At 52.1% G+C, this 19,508-nt stretch overlaps 1 protein-coding gene across 7 annotated transcripts in view; it reads right to left on the bottom strand.

The window, feature by feature from the left end:
- The window catches only part of ATP2B4 (ATPase plasma membrane Ca2+ transporting 4), a 94,181-nt gene that overhangs the window by 38,248 nt on the left and 36,425 nt on the right, over positions 1–19,508 (bottom strand). For all 7 annotated transcript variants that reach the window (XM_025855287.2, XM_073884577.1, XM_073884578.1 and 4 more), the window contains exons 2-4: positions 11,710–12,372; positions 1,347–1,544; positions 459–716 (exon numbers count right to left, since the gene is read on the bottom strand). In XM_025855287.2, coding sequence (XP_025711072.1) covers positions 459–716; positions 1,347–1,544; positions 11,710–11,902 — 649 coding nt within the window. In that variant the 5' untranslated portion in view covers positions 11,903–12,372. The remainder of the gene's footprint in view (positions 1–458; positions 717–1,346; positions 1,545–11,709; positions 12,373–19,508) is intronic.

Below are 19,508 nucleotides of genomic sequence, written 5' to 3'. Positions count from 1 at the left end.
ATGGCCTCAACATTATGTGTTTTTAACCCTGAGATACACAGCGTACAGGTGTGACATTCTTTGGGGAGACTTTCTTCTTTCTTTGAATCCTTCTTAACAACCTCTTCCAGGGCGCCTGGGTGGCTCAGTTGGTTAAGCGACTGCTTAACCTGTTCGGCTCAGGTCATGATCCTGGAGTCCAGGGATCGAGTCCCGCATCGGGCTCCCTGCTCGGCGGGGAGCCTGCTTCTCCCTCTGACCCTCGTCCCTCTCGTGGTCTCTGTCTCTCATTCTCTCCCTCTCAAATAAATAAATAAAATCTTTAAAAAAAAAAAAACAACAAACCTCTTTCAACGAACCTAGAAGCTAATGCCATTTGGGGTCTTTCTGGGTCCTCAGTGACTCCCAGCCCCCCTGTGCCAAAGGACCCAGCCCTCAGATAGGGAGGATGACAGGGTACAAGAAGCACGAGCTCTCACCGTATTTGATTTGGGCGATGTCACCCACCACGATCTCAGCCACGGGCAGCTGGATGATGTGGCCATTTCGGATCACGGAGAACTTCTGTTCCTTTTCAATGCGGTTCTGCAGCCCCCGGAATTGCTTCTCCTTGCTCCAATCGTTGAAGGCAGTCACCAGCACCACGATGATCACGGAGAAGAGGATGGCTGCCCCCTCAATCCAGCCGGCTTCCGCCTCTCCTTCGTCTTCTGGGCTACTTACAGGTAGACCACACTCTAGCCCAGGGAAAGGACAGAACGTAAGGGTCACCCGGGGGCATCGGGAAACACTAAAAATGAGAGGAGTGCTTCCACAGCCCCCCAGGATGGAAAGTCAGGGAAAGAGAATCATAGAAAATACAACCCTTGGGCAGAGGAGCTATCCTCTGAGGATACTGGAGGACAGCTGGGTTGGGCATCGTGTCATCACCAATGTAAGTATTTACGTTAGCCCAAAAGAAGTTAATGAGTAAGTAGCACAAAGCACGTCGGTGCAAATTACTGGCCAGTCGCATGTATAGAACTTAGGATTCCCAACAAGGCCAGGCCCCCTGCTCCGGGCTCTAGGTCACTGCTACTTCCCATAATGCCAGATAATTGATGGGGGGCACTCTGAGAAGCAGGTTTTGGTGGCTGGGTGAGGGTAGGGAACCTCTGATATCCTGCATAAGGATGTGCTGGGAGAAGGGGAAGAAGACCCTGGAATCAGGATGGGCTGAAGAATGGCTGACTAGCTACTTGTTGGTTTTCTTTGGAGAACCAACCCTGGAGAGTGGGGTAAACTTTCAAGATACAAAGCTGTCCCCCACGAATACTGGTGCTTTGGGGTGGGGGTCAGAGTCACGCCGGGCTGCCCCAGACACTCACGTTTATTTTCCTCCCCAGGGGGACGGTAGAAAGACAAGACGAGGGAGATGATGGCCGCGATCTCCAGGATGATGAGGGTGACATCTTGGAGGGCTTCCCACACCAGTTCCAAGAAGGTCTTGGGCTTTTTGGGGGGGATGAAGTTCTGTCCAAACACTTGCTTACGTTTCTCCAGGTCCGCAGGGTTCCCAGACAGACCTGAAAAGGAGATACGAGCGGGAGGAGCAGGTAAGAAAAACAAGGAGGAGAAATGATGATGGGAGAAGGGGGTCCAAAGACACCTTTAAATAAAGACCCCCGTGCTTCCTGTTCTGCCCAAGGAGGAGGTCTAGTTAGGGCCAGAGGACTTCTTCACACTCGAGTCCGTGGGAGGCGCTCTCCCACTGGAGGGGCCCGGGGCGTGGCGTGCGGGCACACCTCCACTCCCCATCTCCACTCAACAGGACCCGAGGGTACTACCTTACGTGGCAAAGGGAGAGACTCGGGTCAGACCTAAGGAAGACATTTGGACAGAACAAGACTTTGAAAATGGGGAAGATGGGTCCCCAACGGGGTATTGCTTGCAGGGTCTGAGACGGCCTCCCTTTCTCCACCCAAAAAACAAAACCATCAGGGGAGGTCCTCAAGACCCTCACCTGTCTAGGAGGGTAGACGCAGGACCCGGCGTGGAGGGAAAGTGTGGGAGGGTGAACCTGCCTCCACACTTACACAGTCGAAGAAGGGAGACCCCTTTGGCCGGCCAGTGCTTCGGAGAGGGAGAACAGGAAGCCAGGCAGGGGAGCGGGGCTGATGTTCTTATCCAGGGCCTCCTGCCTCCTGGTGCCCACATGCACCGCCCTGGCCTCTGGCTGAGCGGTACAGCCACGCTCTGTGGGGGAGCGGGTTTGGCCAAAGAACTGGAAGCAAACTGGGCTGCTTCCCAGAGGCTCCCTGTCTCCAGCACTCTGGGAAATCAGGTTCCCAGTGGGAAGGGAGAGCAAGGGCCTGGGAAAGGGCATCTTGACCCCCGGGCGGGCAGAGGCAGAGGAGCCAGGGGGTCCTGGCTGGGTCCTTCTCCCTGAGGACCCGAGAGCTCGAGGCTGTGCCAGTTTGGGGCTGCTGTCCTGGAGGCCAGGTTGGCCTGTGGGAAATAGGAGTTCTGACCATTTGTTCATCTCCCTGGGATGTTTCTCAAGGAAGCAGCGAGGAGGTGCCATTCCCCCCCTGCCCCCCGCAGCAAGGTGGGTAGATGACTATGAGGGCAGAGCAGACAGCAGATAATAGAGATCATCTTAAGGGACATCCCAAGAGCCCAACGGAGGCCAAAACCAGAGCAGCTACGACAACGGTCTGACTAAAAGCCCCCAACTGAGGTCATCCTGCCCTCCCTCCCTGGTCTCAGATTAATAACCTGTGACCACTCTCGCCTCCTCTCTCTCTCCCTCTCTCCTCACTCTATCCATTCAGCCAGCACATCCTGGCAGCTTTATCTTCAAAGAATACCCAAGGTCCACTCAGGTCTCACTTTCCACTGCCACCGTCCTGGTCGGAGCGGGCATTCTCTCTCACCCGGGTGATGACAACTGTCCTCTAACTGGTAACCTTGCTCCCACCCTTGCTGTCCTGTGCCCAGTCTCCTCCCAACACAGTAGCCAGAATGATCTTTTTCCAAACCCCACCCCTGCCACTCACCGACTCAGAATCCTCTGCTGGCTTTTACTGGGAGTAAAACTGGGCCCCAAAGCCTTTATGATGGTCTATAAGGCCCCCTAAGAGCCCCCCGCCCCCCCCACTCCTTAACTCCTACTGTTTGCTCCTTGTTCGCTGCGCTCCAGCCCAGTGAGCCTTCCTGTCATTCCCTGAACGCGTTAGATAAGCTTCTATTTCAGGGCCCTGCACGAGCTCTTCCCTTGGCTCAGCTGGCTCCCCACTGGCTCGGGCTTATTCTCCTCCGTCCTTGGGCTCTCTGCACACACATCACCTTCTCAGTGAGGCCGACGCTGGCCATCCTATTTAGTAATGTGGCTTCTCTGCTCCAGGACCCTCGATCCCCTTGCCCTGTGTCATTGGTCCCCTCCACAGGCCTTCTCCCTAACACATTACATGATGTATTCACTTAAGATGTTTGTCTATTGCCCTCCACAAGGGCAGGACTTTTGTCTTTGTTCCTTAGGTCTACAGCAGGGCCAGGCACGTTGTACGCATACAAATGTGGTGAATGAACTGAATGGATGAGTAATAAATCAGGTTGCTAACATTTAAGCGATTACTATGTGCCAGATGCTTCAGCAGGAACACTCGTGTCTTCTCATTCAGACACCGCCAAACCCTATGTGGCGGCTACTGTGAACCCCACGTTTCATCGGGGCTGACTAAGGCCCAGAGAGGTTCGGCAACCACCTGGCTAGTCTGCGGCCGAGGCGACACCACTCCTCGGGAAGCAACGGGACACCAGGCTACACCCGAGGGGGCCGGGGTGTGGCATTGGCTGCACTCCACTGAGGCTTCCCTGTAGGGTGACTAACCAGTCCCAGTGTGCCTGGGACTTCCCGGGTTTGGGCACTGAGGCTCCGGCCCGCCCCCTCCCCCCCTCCGGAAACTGTAACACCCCTGGGTCCCAGGCCAACAGGATGGTCGGTCACCCTGCTTCCTTCAGGGCAGGGCAGCCCACGTGCTGCTTCTGTCTGTGCCTCGAAGCCCATCCGCCCTGTTCCCACTGTTCACACCTGGGCTGAATTAGTCCTGCCTTTTTCCCCGTCCTCAGAGGTGATGACACCAGGCCCGTCAGAGTCCAGCCTATGGATCTGGTGCTCAATAAAAGGTCCAGGAAGGCCTTTTCGGACCCAAGCAAGACAAATAAGACCCATTAAGGAAAGCGAAAAAGGTCAGGCTTTGCTCCGGCCTAGATGCTCTCAGAGTCACACACTTAACTTCCCTTTTGCCATTTTCTCTCATCTGTCTGCTCCACCTTAAGCGACCCTCAGCTCTTGCAGGGGCTGCCTTAAGACGGGCAAGTGGCGGTCCCAGTTCCCAGCGTGCCCTGGGGCAGGGAGGGGCTGGTGGGGGCTGTGAGCCTAGTAGCCTTGGGAATCCTCTCTGGACCCGTGGTTAGGGGGCACGGGAAAGCCATGTGGGACCCGGAGCTCAGCCAATCCCCAATTTTGGGCTTTCCATTCCAGTCTTCCTGCCCCCAGAGGCTCTCAGGCCTTGCTCCCTGCAGCCGTGATACCACAGAAATACCCGTCTAGCCAAGGAGAGGGCATTAGTCCCCGATCTCCGCAGTTGCTTTGCAAATACTCACACAGCTTCCCGGAGGGGGGAAGGAACACTTGGCAGGGAGAGAATGCTGGAAACGCAGGAAAAGGATTTCCCTTAGAAATACATTAAAAAAAAAGGAGAGAGGAATCTTTGTCCCCAAGAACATGAGCGAGAAAGCCCCACCCAAATCAGGAGTACTTTTGGCCCTAAGCACCAGACTGAACACATGAGCTGGGAGAGGCGACAAGAATGTCAGGCTGTGAAGTCATCATCCCCACCCCATGCTGGGGAGTTACATGGCCCCTGCCCAGGCTGGCTGGAGATGGAACAGGCAGCAGTGGAAAATCTGTGTGTGCTGAGAGCCTGTGCAGGGAACCAGCGCTGGGGAGGAGAGCCTGCAGCCCAGCCCTCAGTGGCCTGGCTCCAGCAGGGAAGGGCCACGGCTGCCCGCCTCCCTGGGACGCCAAGGGCTGTCGGCAGAGGCACCCCTTATGAGAACCAGCTCAGCCCCAGAAAGGGTGGGGTGAGGTTAGACATCACGGGGGACTTCCCAGCTGTCTGAGTTATGATACCTTGCCAAAGAGACAGCAGAATCTTCTCCCACACAGATAATGCAAGGGAGAGGTTTCTCTGGGTTGATTCGAAGGCAGTCCACTTTGGTATATGAGAACAGACATCGGAATACCTTTCAAGTCCAAAGAAAGGAAGAATGCCTTTCAGGTCCTACCGTAAACACCTTGGATTGGGGGCGAAGGGGAGGAGGAGCTTAAAATCAGCACAGGGACCACAGGCTTTAACCAAAGGCCACTTCTTGAGGAGGCAGAGCAGTTTCCTTACGTCAGCATCTCCAGCTTACGACACCCACAGCTCGGAGATGTGCTCTCAGTCTGCTGGACTTCCAGCCCCTAGGGATAAAGCCGTCTCCCCGGGGTCATGGCAAGAGGACGCTGGACTTCGGGAAGAATGGCCTCTACCGCATTCTCGGTTCAGAAAGGCAGCATGTCTCCCTTTGTCCGGCCCTCCACTCTATGCCCTTTCTGCAACCTCCAAAGCTGGAGCAGAGAAAGAAAGCTCCCTCGTCTGCCCTCCGCAGCCCTCCGCTGGCCACCTGCTCCCACACTGCATGTGCGTGCGCCCCTCCAGTGTCGTACTCTCCGGTGCTCACACCTCGGAGCTAAATAAAAAGAGCGAAAGCCCTACTTCCAAAGGTAGACACAACATCTGCCTCAGCCAAGGAGGGAGTGCTATCCTGCTTCCCAGCCCTAGCTGATGTTCGATGCAAGGCAATAAGAAAGTTCAAAACAACACAGAACTCGCAAGGGTTTCTGCTGAGCTCCCAAAGGATTGCAGCACAAAGGGCTCCTGGCAGGAAGACATATCCCGTCTCCCCATCAAGACTTCTCTGGCCCCTGCCTGGCAGCACTATGCCAGCTACCCCAGAAGCCCCGCTCTGGGCAAGGAAGGGCGGACTGGATTTCGCAGGGCAGGGGTTGGGCTGGGAAGAGAGGGAAGAGAGGGCCAGAGCTGTCACACGCTGTTGGCCTCATTCAGCCCTGGGCACATAACTCATATCAGACAGGGAACTCCCAGGATGCAACGTGGAATTCCCTGCAGGGGGAGGAGGAGCAGAGGGAGAGCGCTTTCACCCTCCTCTTTCTCCATCGCCTACCCTCCTCCTTCCAGCTGTTGATGTCGCTTCTCGTGCGTTTGGTAGGAAGCCTTTCCCACCCCTCTATAAAGTACTAAGTCTTTCTTTTATGAAGCTACTGGACTTGCCCTCATCTGCTCACATCACAACGTAGCTGCTTTCTGGCCGTTTGAGCTGGCCTGCCCACCTCCACCCTCTCCCTTCTTGCCAAGATATTCTTCTGGCTTGAGTCTCTCTCACATCTTAAAGTAGTGCCAATAGATCCCCCCCCAAGCGTGACGGGCAGAGTGGCCCAGACTGTTGGCCTCTGCAGTCAGGCAGAGGCCACATACACTGTTTTTAGGATCATGTATTTGGCATCTTGAGTAGAGTTGGGGCAAGAGTTCAAGGTGGTGGCCGCAGGGCAGAGGGCTGGAGGAAAGAGAAGGAGTTTGGCTCTGCTTCTGTTCTGAAGTTGATGTGTTCCTGAATGCAGCTATTTTGAAACACACTATACGCTCTAAAGACAGGGAGGAAAATGTCAAAGAAGCCAGTTGCCATCTTCCTCTCCCATCCCTCCCATCCCGTATTCACTCGCCTGGTTCTCTACTCCCCGCCCCCCCACACTAGCATTCTCTAAAGCAGTGGTCTCTAAGTAGGGCGCATCCATCTGCCGGAGTGGGGGAGAAATACCAGAACTTTTTGTATTACTTCATCCACCTCAGTTTCTTGCCTATCTTACTACGTAAATAATACTAGCATTGGAAGTGCTAATAGTAATACAGTAGTGTTGTGGGTAAGCATTTATTGTTTATCACTGGGGCTATGTGTTCCGTTTTTTTCTAGATTGAAAGTGCTACTGGAAATTTCAATCTACCACATGGAGGACGAGCCCATCCCCGCATGTCCCAGCTTGTAGAAAAATGGACAGTGCTCGGTAGAACATGCCACTGACCCAAGGCTTGGGAACAGGAATGCAAGCGATCTCAGGGTGGCAGGAAATAGTACCCTAGACCCTGCAGTTAATGAACCAGAGTCGTAATTCGGGCTGGGTGGTCTTAAAACAGACTTTTTCCCTTCCTGCTTTTTACTCCGCCAAAGAATCTCAGCTCCCCAAACCTAGCAGCTGCTCAGTGATGCTGTGAGGCACACATGTTTGCATCTTCTATCAGGAACATTCAGTGAGTGGCAGCAATTACCACAGAGCGTGGTCAGGACGGAGCTGTCCCAGACAATCAGAGGTACAGGAGTCCCTATTCACCTTCCAAGCCCTTCCCCTCCCCTGCAGTCCCTTCAGCTTAGGTCCCCGTCCTGGCTGCTTCCATCACACCCAGCTCTTCCCCATCACAGCACTGTGACAATATTTCTGAAATTGCCTTAGTTTCTGTGTATCCTCTTGTCAGCTCTAGGGAAGGAGGGACTGTGCCTGCCGTATTCGCCCTGGGGTCCCCAGCACCTGAATGTGGCTGAAAAGGAAGAGGAAACCCTCTGTACCCCTGTCACACCCTCAGCTCTGCAGAGGAGAAGTCGAAGGGTACAGAGGGAACATGAAAGAGAAATTCCCACCAACATTCTGCTCGATCCAAATCCACAGAAATCGTCTTTAGCGTTCTGAAAGTAGCCCACAGGCAATGATTTATCGTTCAGTCAGGGCTTCCCTTGTCTGCCCTTTCTCATCTGGGCCCAGACCTTCCTCCTAATTGTGGCTGGCCTAGCTCCTCCTCAGAAGACATCATTCTTCCTCCTAAAAAGGGAAGCAGAGCTGAGGAGCAATGTGGAAAAGTTCTACAGAGAAAGAAGAATTCACACAACTCTTCTATCTAGATCCAAAGAATCTCATTAGGATTGTCTCTTCTTCCTACACGCAAAGAGAGACTGAAACTTAGGAAAATACCTTTTTTTTTCCTTCCCCCTAAGCCACGGAGATTCCCGTTCCAAAGTCACAAAGCTCTCTCCCACCCACCAAAGCCCGGAAAGCCAGTGGGAAGGTAAAAGCCTGTCCTCTAGGGGGTGTCATCCAGACACTCTGCTCTCTGGGGGTTGGAGAGATTGGTTGCGGAGGGGGTAATGGGGTAAGGAAAGAAGAGAAAATAGAGGGAGGATGATGAAGACATTGGAATGAAGAAAGAAGCAGGCCAACTAAGAAGATTCCATTGGTGCGGAATGCTCAGATTTTCCCTACATAAAAGCCGAGGCCATGCAGCTCACTCACTCAGGACCTACAGCCTCAGCCCTGCCTCTCTGCCTTTGTTTGACAGAGCCATGAAGGCCGAGGCCTTTAGTCGCCGAGGTGCAAGCTTGTATCCTCTTACATGTCTCCCCCACCCCTTCTGGTTTCCCTGTAACTTTCCTTCCCTTTTTTGCACACACACTCAGCCTGGCGTCTGGTGGTTACCGGATGCCGGATGCCGTGGAAGCCGAGCGCCTCCCAGCAACCTCGAGTCTAACCAGCTCTCGGCCCCTGGGGCAACCGCTCTTGCTCCAACTAGCCACGCATACGCAGGGAACATAAGCCACTATTGCATCAATATTAGCGCTGGGTCCCAATTAAGACATTTTATCAGGCACTGAAAGATAAAACAAACTTTTAAATGATCTCTGCTTCTGAGATTCTCTGTGCTGTCGCTCTAGCCTAAGAGGCCGATGAGCATTCACGGACTCAGTCAGAAAACATGATGTATTCTATCACGTCCTACCCAGTCCGAAGAACTTAGGTGAGTCATTTAAGTCTTTGGGTCTGGGCGGGGGCATGGGGGACGAGTAGAATTAAATCCCACTTGCCTCTACAATCGATTGTGTAAATCTCGAATAACAAAGCCATGTTAGCGTCATAAATATTATAAACTCCAAGTTCCCATAAGGCCCCTTACTAGCTATGGTTTGAAACAATCTGTCAAATCTACACAAAAGATGCTGTCAACCCAACAGAAGATAAAAGGGAAGGGTCATACTCCAGGAACCCATCTCCCCAGTCTTCACCAGGTTTCCAACGGGCAGAATTCAAGCACCAGGTGAATTTCTTTATTCTTATTCTTAGTCTGCAGAGGCCTCCCGCGGGTGATAGAACTGTGCTAGGCTGTCAGGCACCTCAGTGTGGTCTTCTGTGAATAGGCCGGCTTTTTATAGCATCAGCTCATCAAGGCACCTGGATAGTGATGCTCTTTGCTCGGATGGCCCCACTAAACAGCTCCGCATCACCTTTGTCGGGGGAGAGACTTCTGTGTCATCGCTCCCCTGTGTCTCCTTTTTGATGCCTTTACTCCTCTCACACACGAGGAGGTCACTGTTGGCACTGGGGAGTCAATATTACTCAGGGAAACATTGTTTTCAGACACCCTGCGTCCCCAGCTCTAGCAGCAGCCCTCTGATAAGTCCTACACTGAAACAAACCAGGATACAGATTTGTGATCTAAGGAAGCTGGGGAACGGCAGCAGACAACGGCGCCCAGGGTAGGGGTCCTGGGGTTCAGGCATGGCCAGGGTCCGAAGCACCTGCCATCAGAAGGTGTGGCTTTCAACTATAGGTCTGAAACTAGGAATGGGAAAGAATCTAAGGGCACTGACTACATCGATAACATTTGCTGTGTGAGGTCGAGATTAGAGTGGAATACAGGATGGCCTTTGGGAAAGGAAGCACTCTGGGAACCAGGAAGCGAATAGCAGTAGCTATGAGAAAGGAGTTGGAAAATGGGGAGGGAAGTCTGGATCCTGCTCTTCGGAGCGTCCCAGGTTCCAACTGATTTGGACTCCTGAGTTTCACTTTGTGAGAGAAACAGCTGACCACAGGGATCAAGAAGGGTGTAGGAAGGGAACAAGAAAGGTCCCGCCTAAATTCTAACGGGTGCTTCTAAGCTCCTGCATTTCTTAGTGAACATATGATACAAAACAGCCTCTATTTAAGGCCGACGCTACTACAAAAGTGGCAGAATAAAGAAATCTAGCTGACAAGAAGTAAGCAGTGCCCAAAGGGCAGTCATTAGATTCTAGCCAGAAGGCAAAGAGTGAGCCTTGAGAAAGCAGCTAGTTAAGCATGGCCATCCTAACCAGATCTCTTTGACATCAAGAGGTGAAAGGAGGAAACGGCCGCTGGCTAGGGTAGCCTTTCCTGAGAAAATAATACATTGCACTCCATGGGCACTCACCCTCTGGCAAATGGCGTCAGACACAAGGGCTCCATTTTAATCTGGGACAACCCATTTATTGAACACCCATTATAAGCTTGAGCACTGTACGCACGTCATTATGTATATGTAGTCCCCATGTATTAATCCTGATAACTGTACGGGCTAGGCGTTAATATCATTTTCAAAGAAGAAAGAGACTCAGAGAGGCTAAGTAAACTGTTCAGTGATACGAACTAGTAACTGTAAACTAGAAAATGGTGGAGGTAGAGTTTGAACTCATGAGAGACAGGAAACTGAATTCTAGAAGGAAAGAACATGGAGGGCAGCTCTCTCTGATTGCAAGTAAGACATGGGCAATGTACAGATATCTAGACAGAAACCTCTCTCTCTCTCTCTCTCTCTCTCTCTTTAATCCTGAAGAGTCCGGACTCCAAGTCACAAACTTACAACATTGGCCAGGGGTCAAAACTTCTTAGACTTGGCAAGAAACGTGATGTAGCCTCCGAGAAAGGCTCAGAAATAGCACATCTCAAGAGGCTAAAGGCATCTAAAGGGCAAGATCTTTGCTTTATCTTATGCTACTCAGCCGTGTCCTGCCTCACTGACAGGACCAAGTAAGAACTTGTAACAGAGATGCTATAACCATGTATGTGAGAAAACAAGGTTCCTTTGGTTCTGTCTCCATTTTGAGGAGGCAAAATTTTATATTACCAGGGCTTATTGGGCAACTGAACTGAGCCAGGCAAGCATGAAGCCAGGTTTCCCTTTCTCTTTTAAGACTAGATTAAGAAGAACTATATTAAAAGCACACCCAGGAGGGTTTGAAAGTCATCAATAATTCCCTGACATGAAACAGAGTGAAAATCCAAAGATATGGTAGGTACTTCTATATACCCAATGATTTTGCACCCTATTTCTAACTGTCCACAATAGAGAAGTGCCACATTGGGTAGACGGACTCACTCATTTCTTTTGGTGCCCCTTCTCCCCAGTTACACTGTAAGATCAGTGTGGAGCAGAACTGTATCTTAAATTCTTTTGTAATCAGAGACCGATCCTGAATCAGAGACTTGACTGTTTGCTGATAAAAGCATCTCTAACATATACATTTGTGAAACAGAGGTAAACTGTCTCCTTTCTGCATGCTGATAACAGAAAAAGGAAGAAAGCGTGATCTTCAGAGAACACCATCTCCAGGAATGAAACGGCTCTCCATGGCCTCAACCCCCTTTCAGTGCGTCAGAGACCACATTTTTCTCAAAAGACACAGATATACCAGGGAGGTCTCCCACTGCCTTCTCCAGGAGCTAGGGAAGCAACAGTTTTGAACACTGGCCACCTTGCTCTGGTTCCCCGCCCCTGGTCCGGCCTTTACCTTCCACAGGGTCGGTTTTCAGTCTTCTGCAGAGATTCATTACACCTCCATAGTGGACATTGATCTGGTTGATTCCATCAGAGGAACGCAGCTCCATGAGCTTCCTCAGGTCCATTACTGAGCAGCCAAAGTCCCCTTCATGGCTCTCGACCATCGAGTTGGCCGGCAAGGCATGTTCTGTTGGGTTCGTCATTTTGTCTGCTGTTACCAAGCCCCTTGACCAGAGAAAATGTGGAGTTCCCCTTCGACTGATCAGGGACACCTGGCTTTCTGCCTCACTTCTTACTTCTTGCTTCTCTGGGAGCCCAGTTGGGAAAGAGATGGACTAGATCCTGTGCAATAGGCTTTGGAGGAGCAGCCTCTAGCCCAGATCCTTTTTTGTGTATGAAGCTTGGCAGCGAGAGGAGGAAGAGGATGGGGGAACTGAGTGGAAGCTGGACCACGTGTCACGGTGATTGGTGTCCCCAGGTAGTGATGGCAGTGCTTGTCCAGGGCAGGTAGGTTCCTAGCTTAGACCAACTTGCCCGGATGGCGGTGTAAACAGGATGTGCATGTTACCATGGAGGCCACCTTAGCAACGACCAGCAACTGCGATGGTAGAGAGGCAGCCGGAGAAGGAGGAGGAAGAGGAGGGTTCCCTGGATGCCGCTGACAACTGGATCTCTGGAATAAAGATTCAAAGAGACAGACAAAAACAATTAGAGTGGCCGCGGGGATCCGGCATCTGCGAGGGCAAGAGGGACTCACTCTAGCACAAGGGTTTCGGTGACAGTTGATGCCTGAGCCAAACCGATCGCCGAGGCCTGAGCTGAGCGGATGGACTCAGGAGGGGCCCGTTCCTCCCTAGGAGGCCCCAGCAGCCTGCAAACTTCCGTGTAGAGAAGTAATTTCAGATACACCCCCGTCCTGCCAACACACCGCTCTCAAGCCAAGGGACACGGATCCGGCAGCTTCAGAAACTAACGGCTCTCATGCTCTCCTTGTCTATTCATTTGAGGGGCCCACCACGAAATCCTTTCGTCTGACCTTGCCTCTAACTGGGGAGAAGGGGTCAGAAGAGGAGTCCAGACCGGAGTGATCTAGAGGGTGGTCTGCCAGGCTGCCACCCGCGCATCCTGCACCCAACACATACAGTTACATGCCAGGAGGCCAACCTGATAGACGATGCCCGCATCCTCGGGGGCCCTCAGAATACTCAGCCTCCAGCCAGACGGAAATCCTGCAGCCCGCTGCTGCTGTCAGCAGGTCAGGTACTAGGTTCAGGTCTTGGAGCTAAGCCCACCCCTCCAAAAAGCTTTCCCTCTCTCCAAAAGGGGAGAGTAAAATGCTCTGGCAGCCGGCCATACAGGGTGGAGCCTTTTTACATAAAGGGGACAGAAGGACCTTTGAGGAGAAGGAAGAGAGTTTAAAGTTAAATCTGAGTGTTAAAGTTACTGGACTGGCAGGGATAAGACAGCAATCAATTCGGGGCGCCTGGGTGGCTCAGTCGTTGGGCGTCTGCCTTTGGCTCAGGTCATGATCCCAGGGTCCTGGGATCGAGCCCCGCATCAGGCTCCCTGCTCCGCGGGAAGCCTGCTTCTCCCTCTCCCACTCCCGCTGCTGTGTTCCCTCTCTCGCTGTGTCTCTCTCTGTCAAATAAATAAATAAAATCTTAAAAAAAAAAAAAGACAGCAATCAATTCGGATAGAGCCCAGGGCCACGGCAAGGTCAGCAGGAGAGCAGCGTTAGCCTGTGGGAGTGAGCACCAGAGGGTCTCAGATCAGCATTTCTCTCCTCAGAGAGGCAGGTGCTCCCCCTCTGACTGGGGGAGGGGCAGAGCTATGTGCAGGTGAGGATAGAAAGGGCTGAAGGTGGAGAGGCTCATCCTTGTCCTGTTTAGCTTTAGAGAGCAGCTCCTGCCTGTCGTGTGGGACCCACTGTCACACATCAGCCACTTATTTGTTTGCTTGTGTATTTATTTATTTGGGGGGGGAGGAGCAGAGGGAGAGAAAATCTTAAGCAGACCCTGCACTCAGCACGGAGCCTGATATGGAGCTTGATCCTATGACCCTGAGACCATGACCCGAGCCAAAATCAAGAGTCAGACGCCTGACCGACTGAGCCACCCAGGCGCCCCCAGATCATTTAATTGTGAAGGGGCTCAAAAAATGTGAAGGGGCATTTTCTTTTTTTTTAAGATTTTATCCATTTATTTGTCAGAGAGAGAGCGAGAGTGCAAGCAGGGGAATGGCAGGCAGAGGGAGAAGCAGGAAGAGGAAGAGACAGGCTCCCCACCAAACAAGGAGCCCAAAGCAGGATTCGATCCCAGGACCCTGGGATCATGACCTGAGCTGAAGGCAGATGCTTACCCGACTGAGCCACCCAGGCGTTCCTCAGGGGCTCTTTTTTTTTTTTTTTTAAGATTTTATTTATTTATTTGACAGAGAGAGACACAGCGAGAGAGGGAACACAAGCAGGGGGAGTGGGAGAGGGAGAAGCAGGCCTCCCGCCGAGCAGGGAGCCCGATGCGGGGCTCGATCCCAGGACCCTGGGATCATGACCTGAGCCGAAGGCAGACGCTTAACGACTGAGCCACCCAGGCGCCCCTCAGGGCTCTTTCTGAATATAGCGCCAGAACCTGGGGGCCCAGCCCTGGTTAAACAGTCCCCATTGACTTGAGTTCAGTTACCAGGGGGTGGCAAGGGGCTCTGGACAGCCCCTCTCTAATACATAGATGATGGCCTCCCTTCTAAAAGGTGAACAAAGAAGCACAAGAACCATCAGATAAAGGCTTGACTCTTTTACCAGTTACTTTTCCAAAAGTCACATGTGGCCAAAGTTCCTGCTGATTCCCATCAATCCTCTTTCGGGCAGGTCCCAGGGGACGGAGTAGGTTTACACTCCCGCCTCCCGCCTAGTGCACCCCCTGCCTTCTCCTTTTACCAGAGATTTTTAGAGTGACTCTGACCTACAGAGGGTTAAGCAAGCAGGGTTTTGTTCTGTTGTTGCTACTGCTTTTCAAATATCATACTGCCTTTCTTTTTTCTGCCTTTCTTTTCTGATGTCATCCAGGAGCCTGGGGAGCCGAGGTCTGGAAGGAACCTGAGGCAGCGCATCAAACTCCCTTCACCCCAACTGGCACAGGGATAGGTGGGGTACCGCAGACTGTCCCTCCAGTTCAGCTTCCCGCCTAAGCCTGGAGGCAGTGGGAAGGGCTATAGCAGTAAGGAGCCCATCTTGACCCTAAGTAGAACTCCTTAACCTTTCAAGAGGATGTTGAGAACCGTGCTGATGGAGTGCTAAACTGGAAATCAGATTTTACTTTTTTTCTCTTTATTTTTTTTTTCTATGTTCCTCGAGGGCAAAGGTCTGCACTTGTCTTGTTCACTGCTTTATCCCCAGGGCCTGAAGAGAGCCCGCATACAGGGGGCAGCCAGTTAATTTGTTGTTGTTGTTGAATAATTGCTAGCAGATTCAGAACCAGATTTACCATCTTCCCAGGTACCCTCTGGGCAAGTCACTTGTCCTTCTTAGGGCTCAGGTCCTCCCGCCTTTACCTGGGGGGGGGGGCGGAATCAGCCCCACCTCTTCACACATCCTCAGAAAGTGACGAAGGACAGGAATGAGAGACAGAAATAGTGCTTGGAAGTCTTAGATGAAAGGTGCCCAGCGTCCAGCATGTCTGCTCTCAAGTGATGGGAGAAGGCTTACTGTGATCTTAATGAACTTTTGGTATCTAGCCCTTTAAGCAGAAGGCCAACAAGCTCCATGTGCTCCTCCATCTTTCCTTGCCGGAGGGAACTCCCAACCCTCGAAAAGAATGGAAAATTCCAAGGCATCTTCATCAGCAATAACCATTCGCTAGGTTATAACCGTTGGCGATACCACTAGGCTAGGCAAACTTAGATTTCTAGAAAAGAAGAAGGGACAGTCTGAGTCAGAATTCCTCACTTTGAACCTCTCCTCAAGATATCAAAGAGGAGAAATTTTTCACTCACTTGGGCAATCAAAAAGAACACTTATGATTAGAACATATGGGGCGTGTGGAAAAGAATGAAGTTTGTCTGCTTCAGATTTGTGCTAGAGACACATACAGAGGAGGGCAAGCACTTGAAGGGCTGGTACAGAGTCAAAGTGGGCTGTGTCAGCTGGGGGCCCAGGTTAAGGTGGGATCGCTATGAAAGTTCTTCTGGAAGTCGGAGGCTTTGCAGGCACCCATACTTCTCTCTGAGCTCTTAGAATGTGAGCTCTCTGCAATTGCCAAGCCTGCCTAGCCCCTATCCTTATTAGGCAACTGGCAAAGAATAATCTGTAAGCGCTCACACCGCCTCAGCCTCAGCCTCAGCTTCAGACGCAACGCTCAGACGCCTGGGAGGTACCACCTCTTGTCAGGTCAGGATTAGTCATTCAGCTCGGGGCATTCTGGGTAAGGTACGTTCTCACTCCCACTTTCTAGCATTGTGCCAGCTTAAAGGACGATAGGATGGAAGAGCAAACCCTCTCATCGCTTCCTTCAGGGGCAAGAAATTGTATTACTTACTTTACATGATCGCTGAATCACTTCAATGTTTTTCTTCCTAAAGTCCTGTGACGTCTGTTCTACAATTTGTAATGACGTGTGAAGGCACTGTCATATATCAGTTCTAGGGAGGACAGCTGGGACCCCCCCCCCCCGCCTTACAGATGAAGACACTGAGGTCTAACGAGATAAGTGATTTAGTCTTTGGCAAGTCAGCGTCCTTGGCTGTCTGGTGCTCTTTTTGTGACACTTTACTCCTTCCCTCGAGTCTGGACCTCCTCGTTTTCTGACAAACATCTAAGAGGTCCTTTAAAATGCAGCATCTCTGGAGTACAGAAAATACTTATTTCCACTTAGAGGAAATGTCGACTCTTCCTCCTGTTCTTTCTCGTTCAGAATCAACTACATTACATTACAGGGGCTGAAACAGACCCTCTCCCACTCCCATACACACCTGAGAAGCAAACCACCCCGCACTTCCTGATAACTCAGAATGCAGTGAGGTTTGCTAGCAAGTTCCAAAACAGGGAGCTGCCAGAGACAAGAACCTCATGCCCTAAGCCATCAAACCATAAACAATAGTCAGACACTCTGTTTCCTCCAATTTTGTCCAAGGAATCCCTTACTCTTGGAAACCTTCCCGGCACTAAGGAAGAGATCCATCCCCAGACTACGAGGAGAAAATGTAGCTCCCGTGTAGGGGATCGAGTAGGGTCTTTTGAGGATCTGAAAGGAAGCCACCCCCTGAATCTCCCCTGCCAAAGGCTCTTATTGAATCTGGCATGATGCATGGGAAATGAAGTATGAATGGAAACAGGAGAAAGGAAACAGGAGGGGCCAGGGGCTAGGGAATCAGGCTGGCTCAGCGCTGCAGCTGGACCTGCCTGGAATAATAAGGGCTACACTCAGCTCTGGCCTCCAGGCTGCAAGGGCGGGCTGCTCGGTAGAGCAGACTCTGGTGCCCTGCCCTGCCCTGGCTTGTCCTCTTTACCAGAGCCTCTGCTCAGGAGTGTGTTGGTAGTGTTCAGAGATGCTTTGGTTGGAGTACCAGTATCACTGCCACGGGGGACGTGAGGGGTGAAGGAGGCAAGATTTTGAAGGGGGCGGGGGGGGGGCAAGGCCAGTGCCACCTTAGATGGCACCAAACTGAAATATGAAACCTGCTCCTGCAGCCCCCCTCCCATAACCTGTTCCCTTCTCTCTGATCCGGAGGCTCCCCTTTGTCTACGGCCACACCACCCTGAACGCACCCGATCTTGTCTGATCTCAGAAGCTAAGCAGGGTCGGGCCCGGTTAGTACTTGGATGGGAGACTGGAAGCTCCCTTGGCCAAGTGAGGCTCTGTTTTCCTCCCTATTTGCAGGAACAGGGAGGGGATAGGGTGGGGGGTTGGAAGGGAGGGAAATAATAGTAGCACACACAGTGAGCCAGGTACCAGAGTTGGCACTTTGTGTGGGAATGAGAAGTCACAGGCGCGGGCACACGCGTGTGTGACATACAGTGCCTCGCATAGTGGCTGATACGGAGTGGACGGTCCACGCGCAGCAGCTCTTACCATCATTACGCATATTGTTTCACTGAATCCTCACCAGCAGCCCCATAGGGAGGGCACCGCCATTTTATGGCAGGGAAACAGAGCTTCAGAGAGCCAGGATTTGTGCCCTAAGTCTGAATCCAAGCCACCTTGCCTCAAAGGCAAGGACATTCCTGTGACACGAAGGGAAAAAAGCTACAGCTTTACCTCCGAAAGCCTGATGAGGAGGTCCACATAAACCTTTCTGTTTCTTGCCCAAGAGCCAGCCCGCAGGGAAACACCTTCTCGGTGGTGATTTGAGACAGAGAGATCCTGCTCTAGCTTCTCTCTCTCTCCTGTCTCCAGCAGGGGCATTTCCTGGGCCATCATCTACCGTTTCCAAAGCTTTACTTCTCCTTTCAGGCACTCCCAGGCTTCTGAGAGGGCCATGCCCTGTCAAGAAATATGGCAAGCACTTGAATATGGCGGTCTGCCTGGCGTGAAGCGTCCCTGGCTGGCCCTTCTCTCTGCAGGTCTAAACCCCACGCAGAGGCTTCTCTGCCCTTCCTCATTACAGGCCCCTCATTTCCATGATTCGGATCCTAGCCCACTCTGGCCAGTTCTTGCCACTCAGGTGTGGCAGCCCATCCCCATTACAGTCCCAGGCTCTTCCTTCCCTCCCCAGGCCTGCCCTGCCCTGTTGTTCCTCCGATGCCCCCTGGCTTGCAGAAGCAGACCTGAGCACACAGCTTCCTTCGGTCTTCGGAGGCCCTTTGGAGGCAAGGGGGAAGAAGGTCAGAGGCTGGAGTCCAGGTGGTGGGCGTCACCCCCGTCGTCATCCCCTAAAGCCGTGCCCATGCCAGGAAGCCAAGTGAGGACTAGGGCGCCACAACCAGGCTTCTGCACTGACCACAGGATGTTACGATGTGGCCTGTGGTCCTGGTCTAGGTCCTGGAACCCAGTGCTAATTCTCAGCCAGCTCCTAGGACCTGGGTTCTAGAGGTTCCTTCCTTCCTGAAGAGAGAACCTCACTTCCTGGTTGGGAGGCAGTACCCATGAGGCTGTCTCGCTGACCCATCTCCTCCCCGTCTGCCACGCTGAGCAAGCCTTCAATTCCACAGCAGAAAGGTAGTGCGAGAATCAAAGCTATCTTGCTGGAGAAAAGGTGTCACCCTCCAACCCTGAGCCTTGGGGATCCAGAATTCTTCCTTCTTCTCCCGAGTCACCTGGTACTCCTAAGTCAAAGCTACATCTACGCACACCCTGGCCCCATGCTCTACTCCTGGGTGCGTCTCCCAAAGAAATGATCATGCAAGTTCAGCAGGGGGCACGCATAAGGATGTTCACTGGGACGTTACTGGCAGTGACAGCAACCTGAGATTCCCTGTCCAGGGATGGGCGGGCAGAATATGTGCCCTAGATAACAGTGGTTATTAGGCAAGAGTTAGAAACACAGATCAGATGTACACACACGATTCCGGTGATCTTAGAAACAGCGTTGGGGTGGGGCAGAGCGCTTTAATAACTTCTACACAAATTAAAAACACATGATCTAAAGTTATGCTATACATTTTAAGGGATGCATTTAAACAAAAAGATATGTATGAGCCCATTAGAATGCTGCTCATGGGCAGTGAAGGGGGTAAATGTGGGATGCGAGGTAACAGTGAGCACGCAAAGGGCCTCGTGTGGCCCAGTGATAAAATGAGCCATGAACCAATGGTATGGTCAGCCCCCTACTCTGCACCTGAGATCCAAACAAATAAAAACAAAACATACCATGATCCTG

The sequence above is a fragment of the Callorhinus ursinus genome, unplaced genomic scaffold (genome assembly GCF_003265705.2).
Source record: "Callorhinus ursinus isolate GAN/ISIS: 27379988/994484 unplaced genomic scaffold, GSC_fseal_2.0 scaffold57, whole genome shotgun sequence".
In the NCBI taxonomy this organism is placed as follows: Eukaryota; Metazoa; Chordata; class Mammalia; order Carnivora; family Otariidae; genus Callorhinus; species Callorhinus ursinus.
The sequence above is the reverse complement of the archived record's forward strand: the minus strand, read 5'-3'. Positions and strand labels throughout refer to the sequence as shown.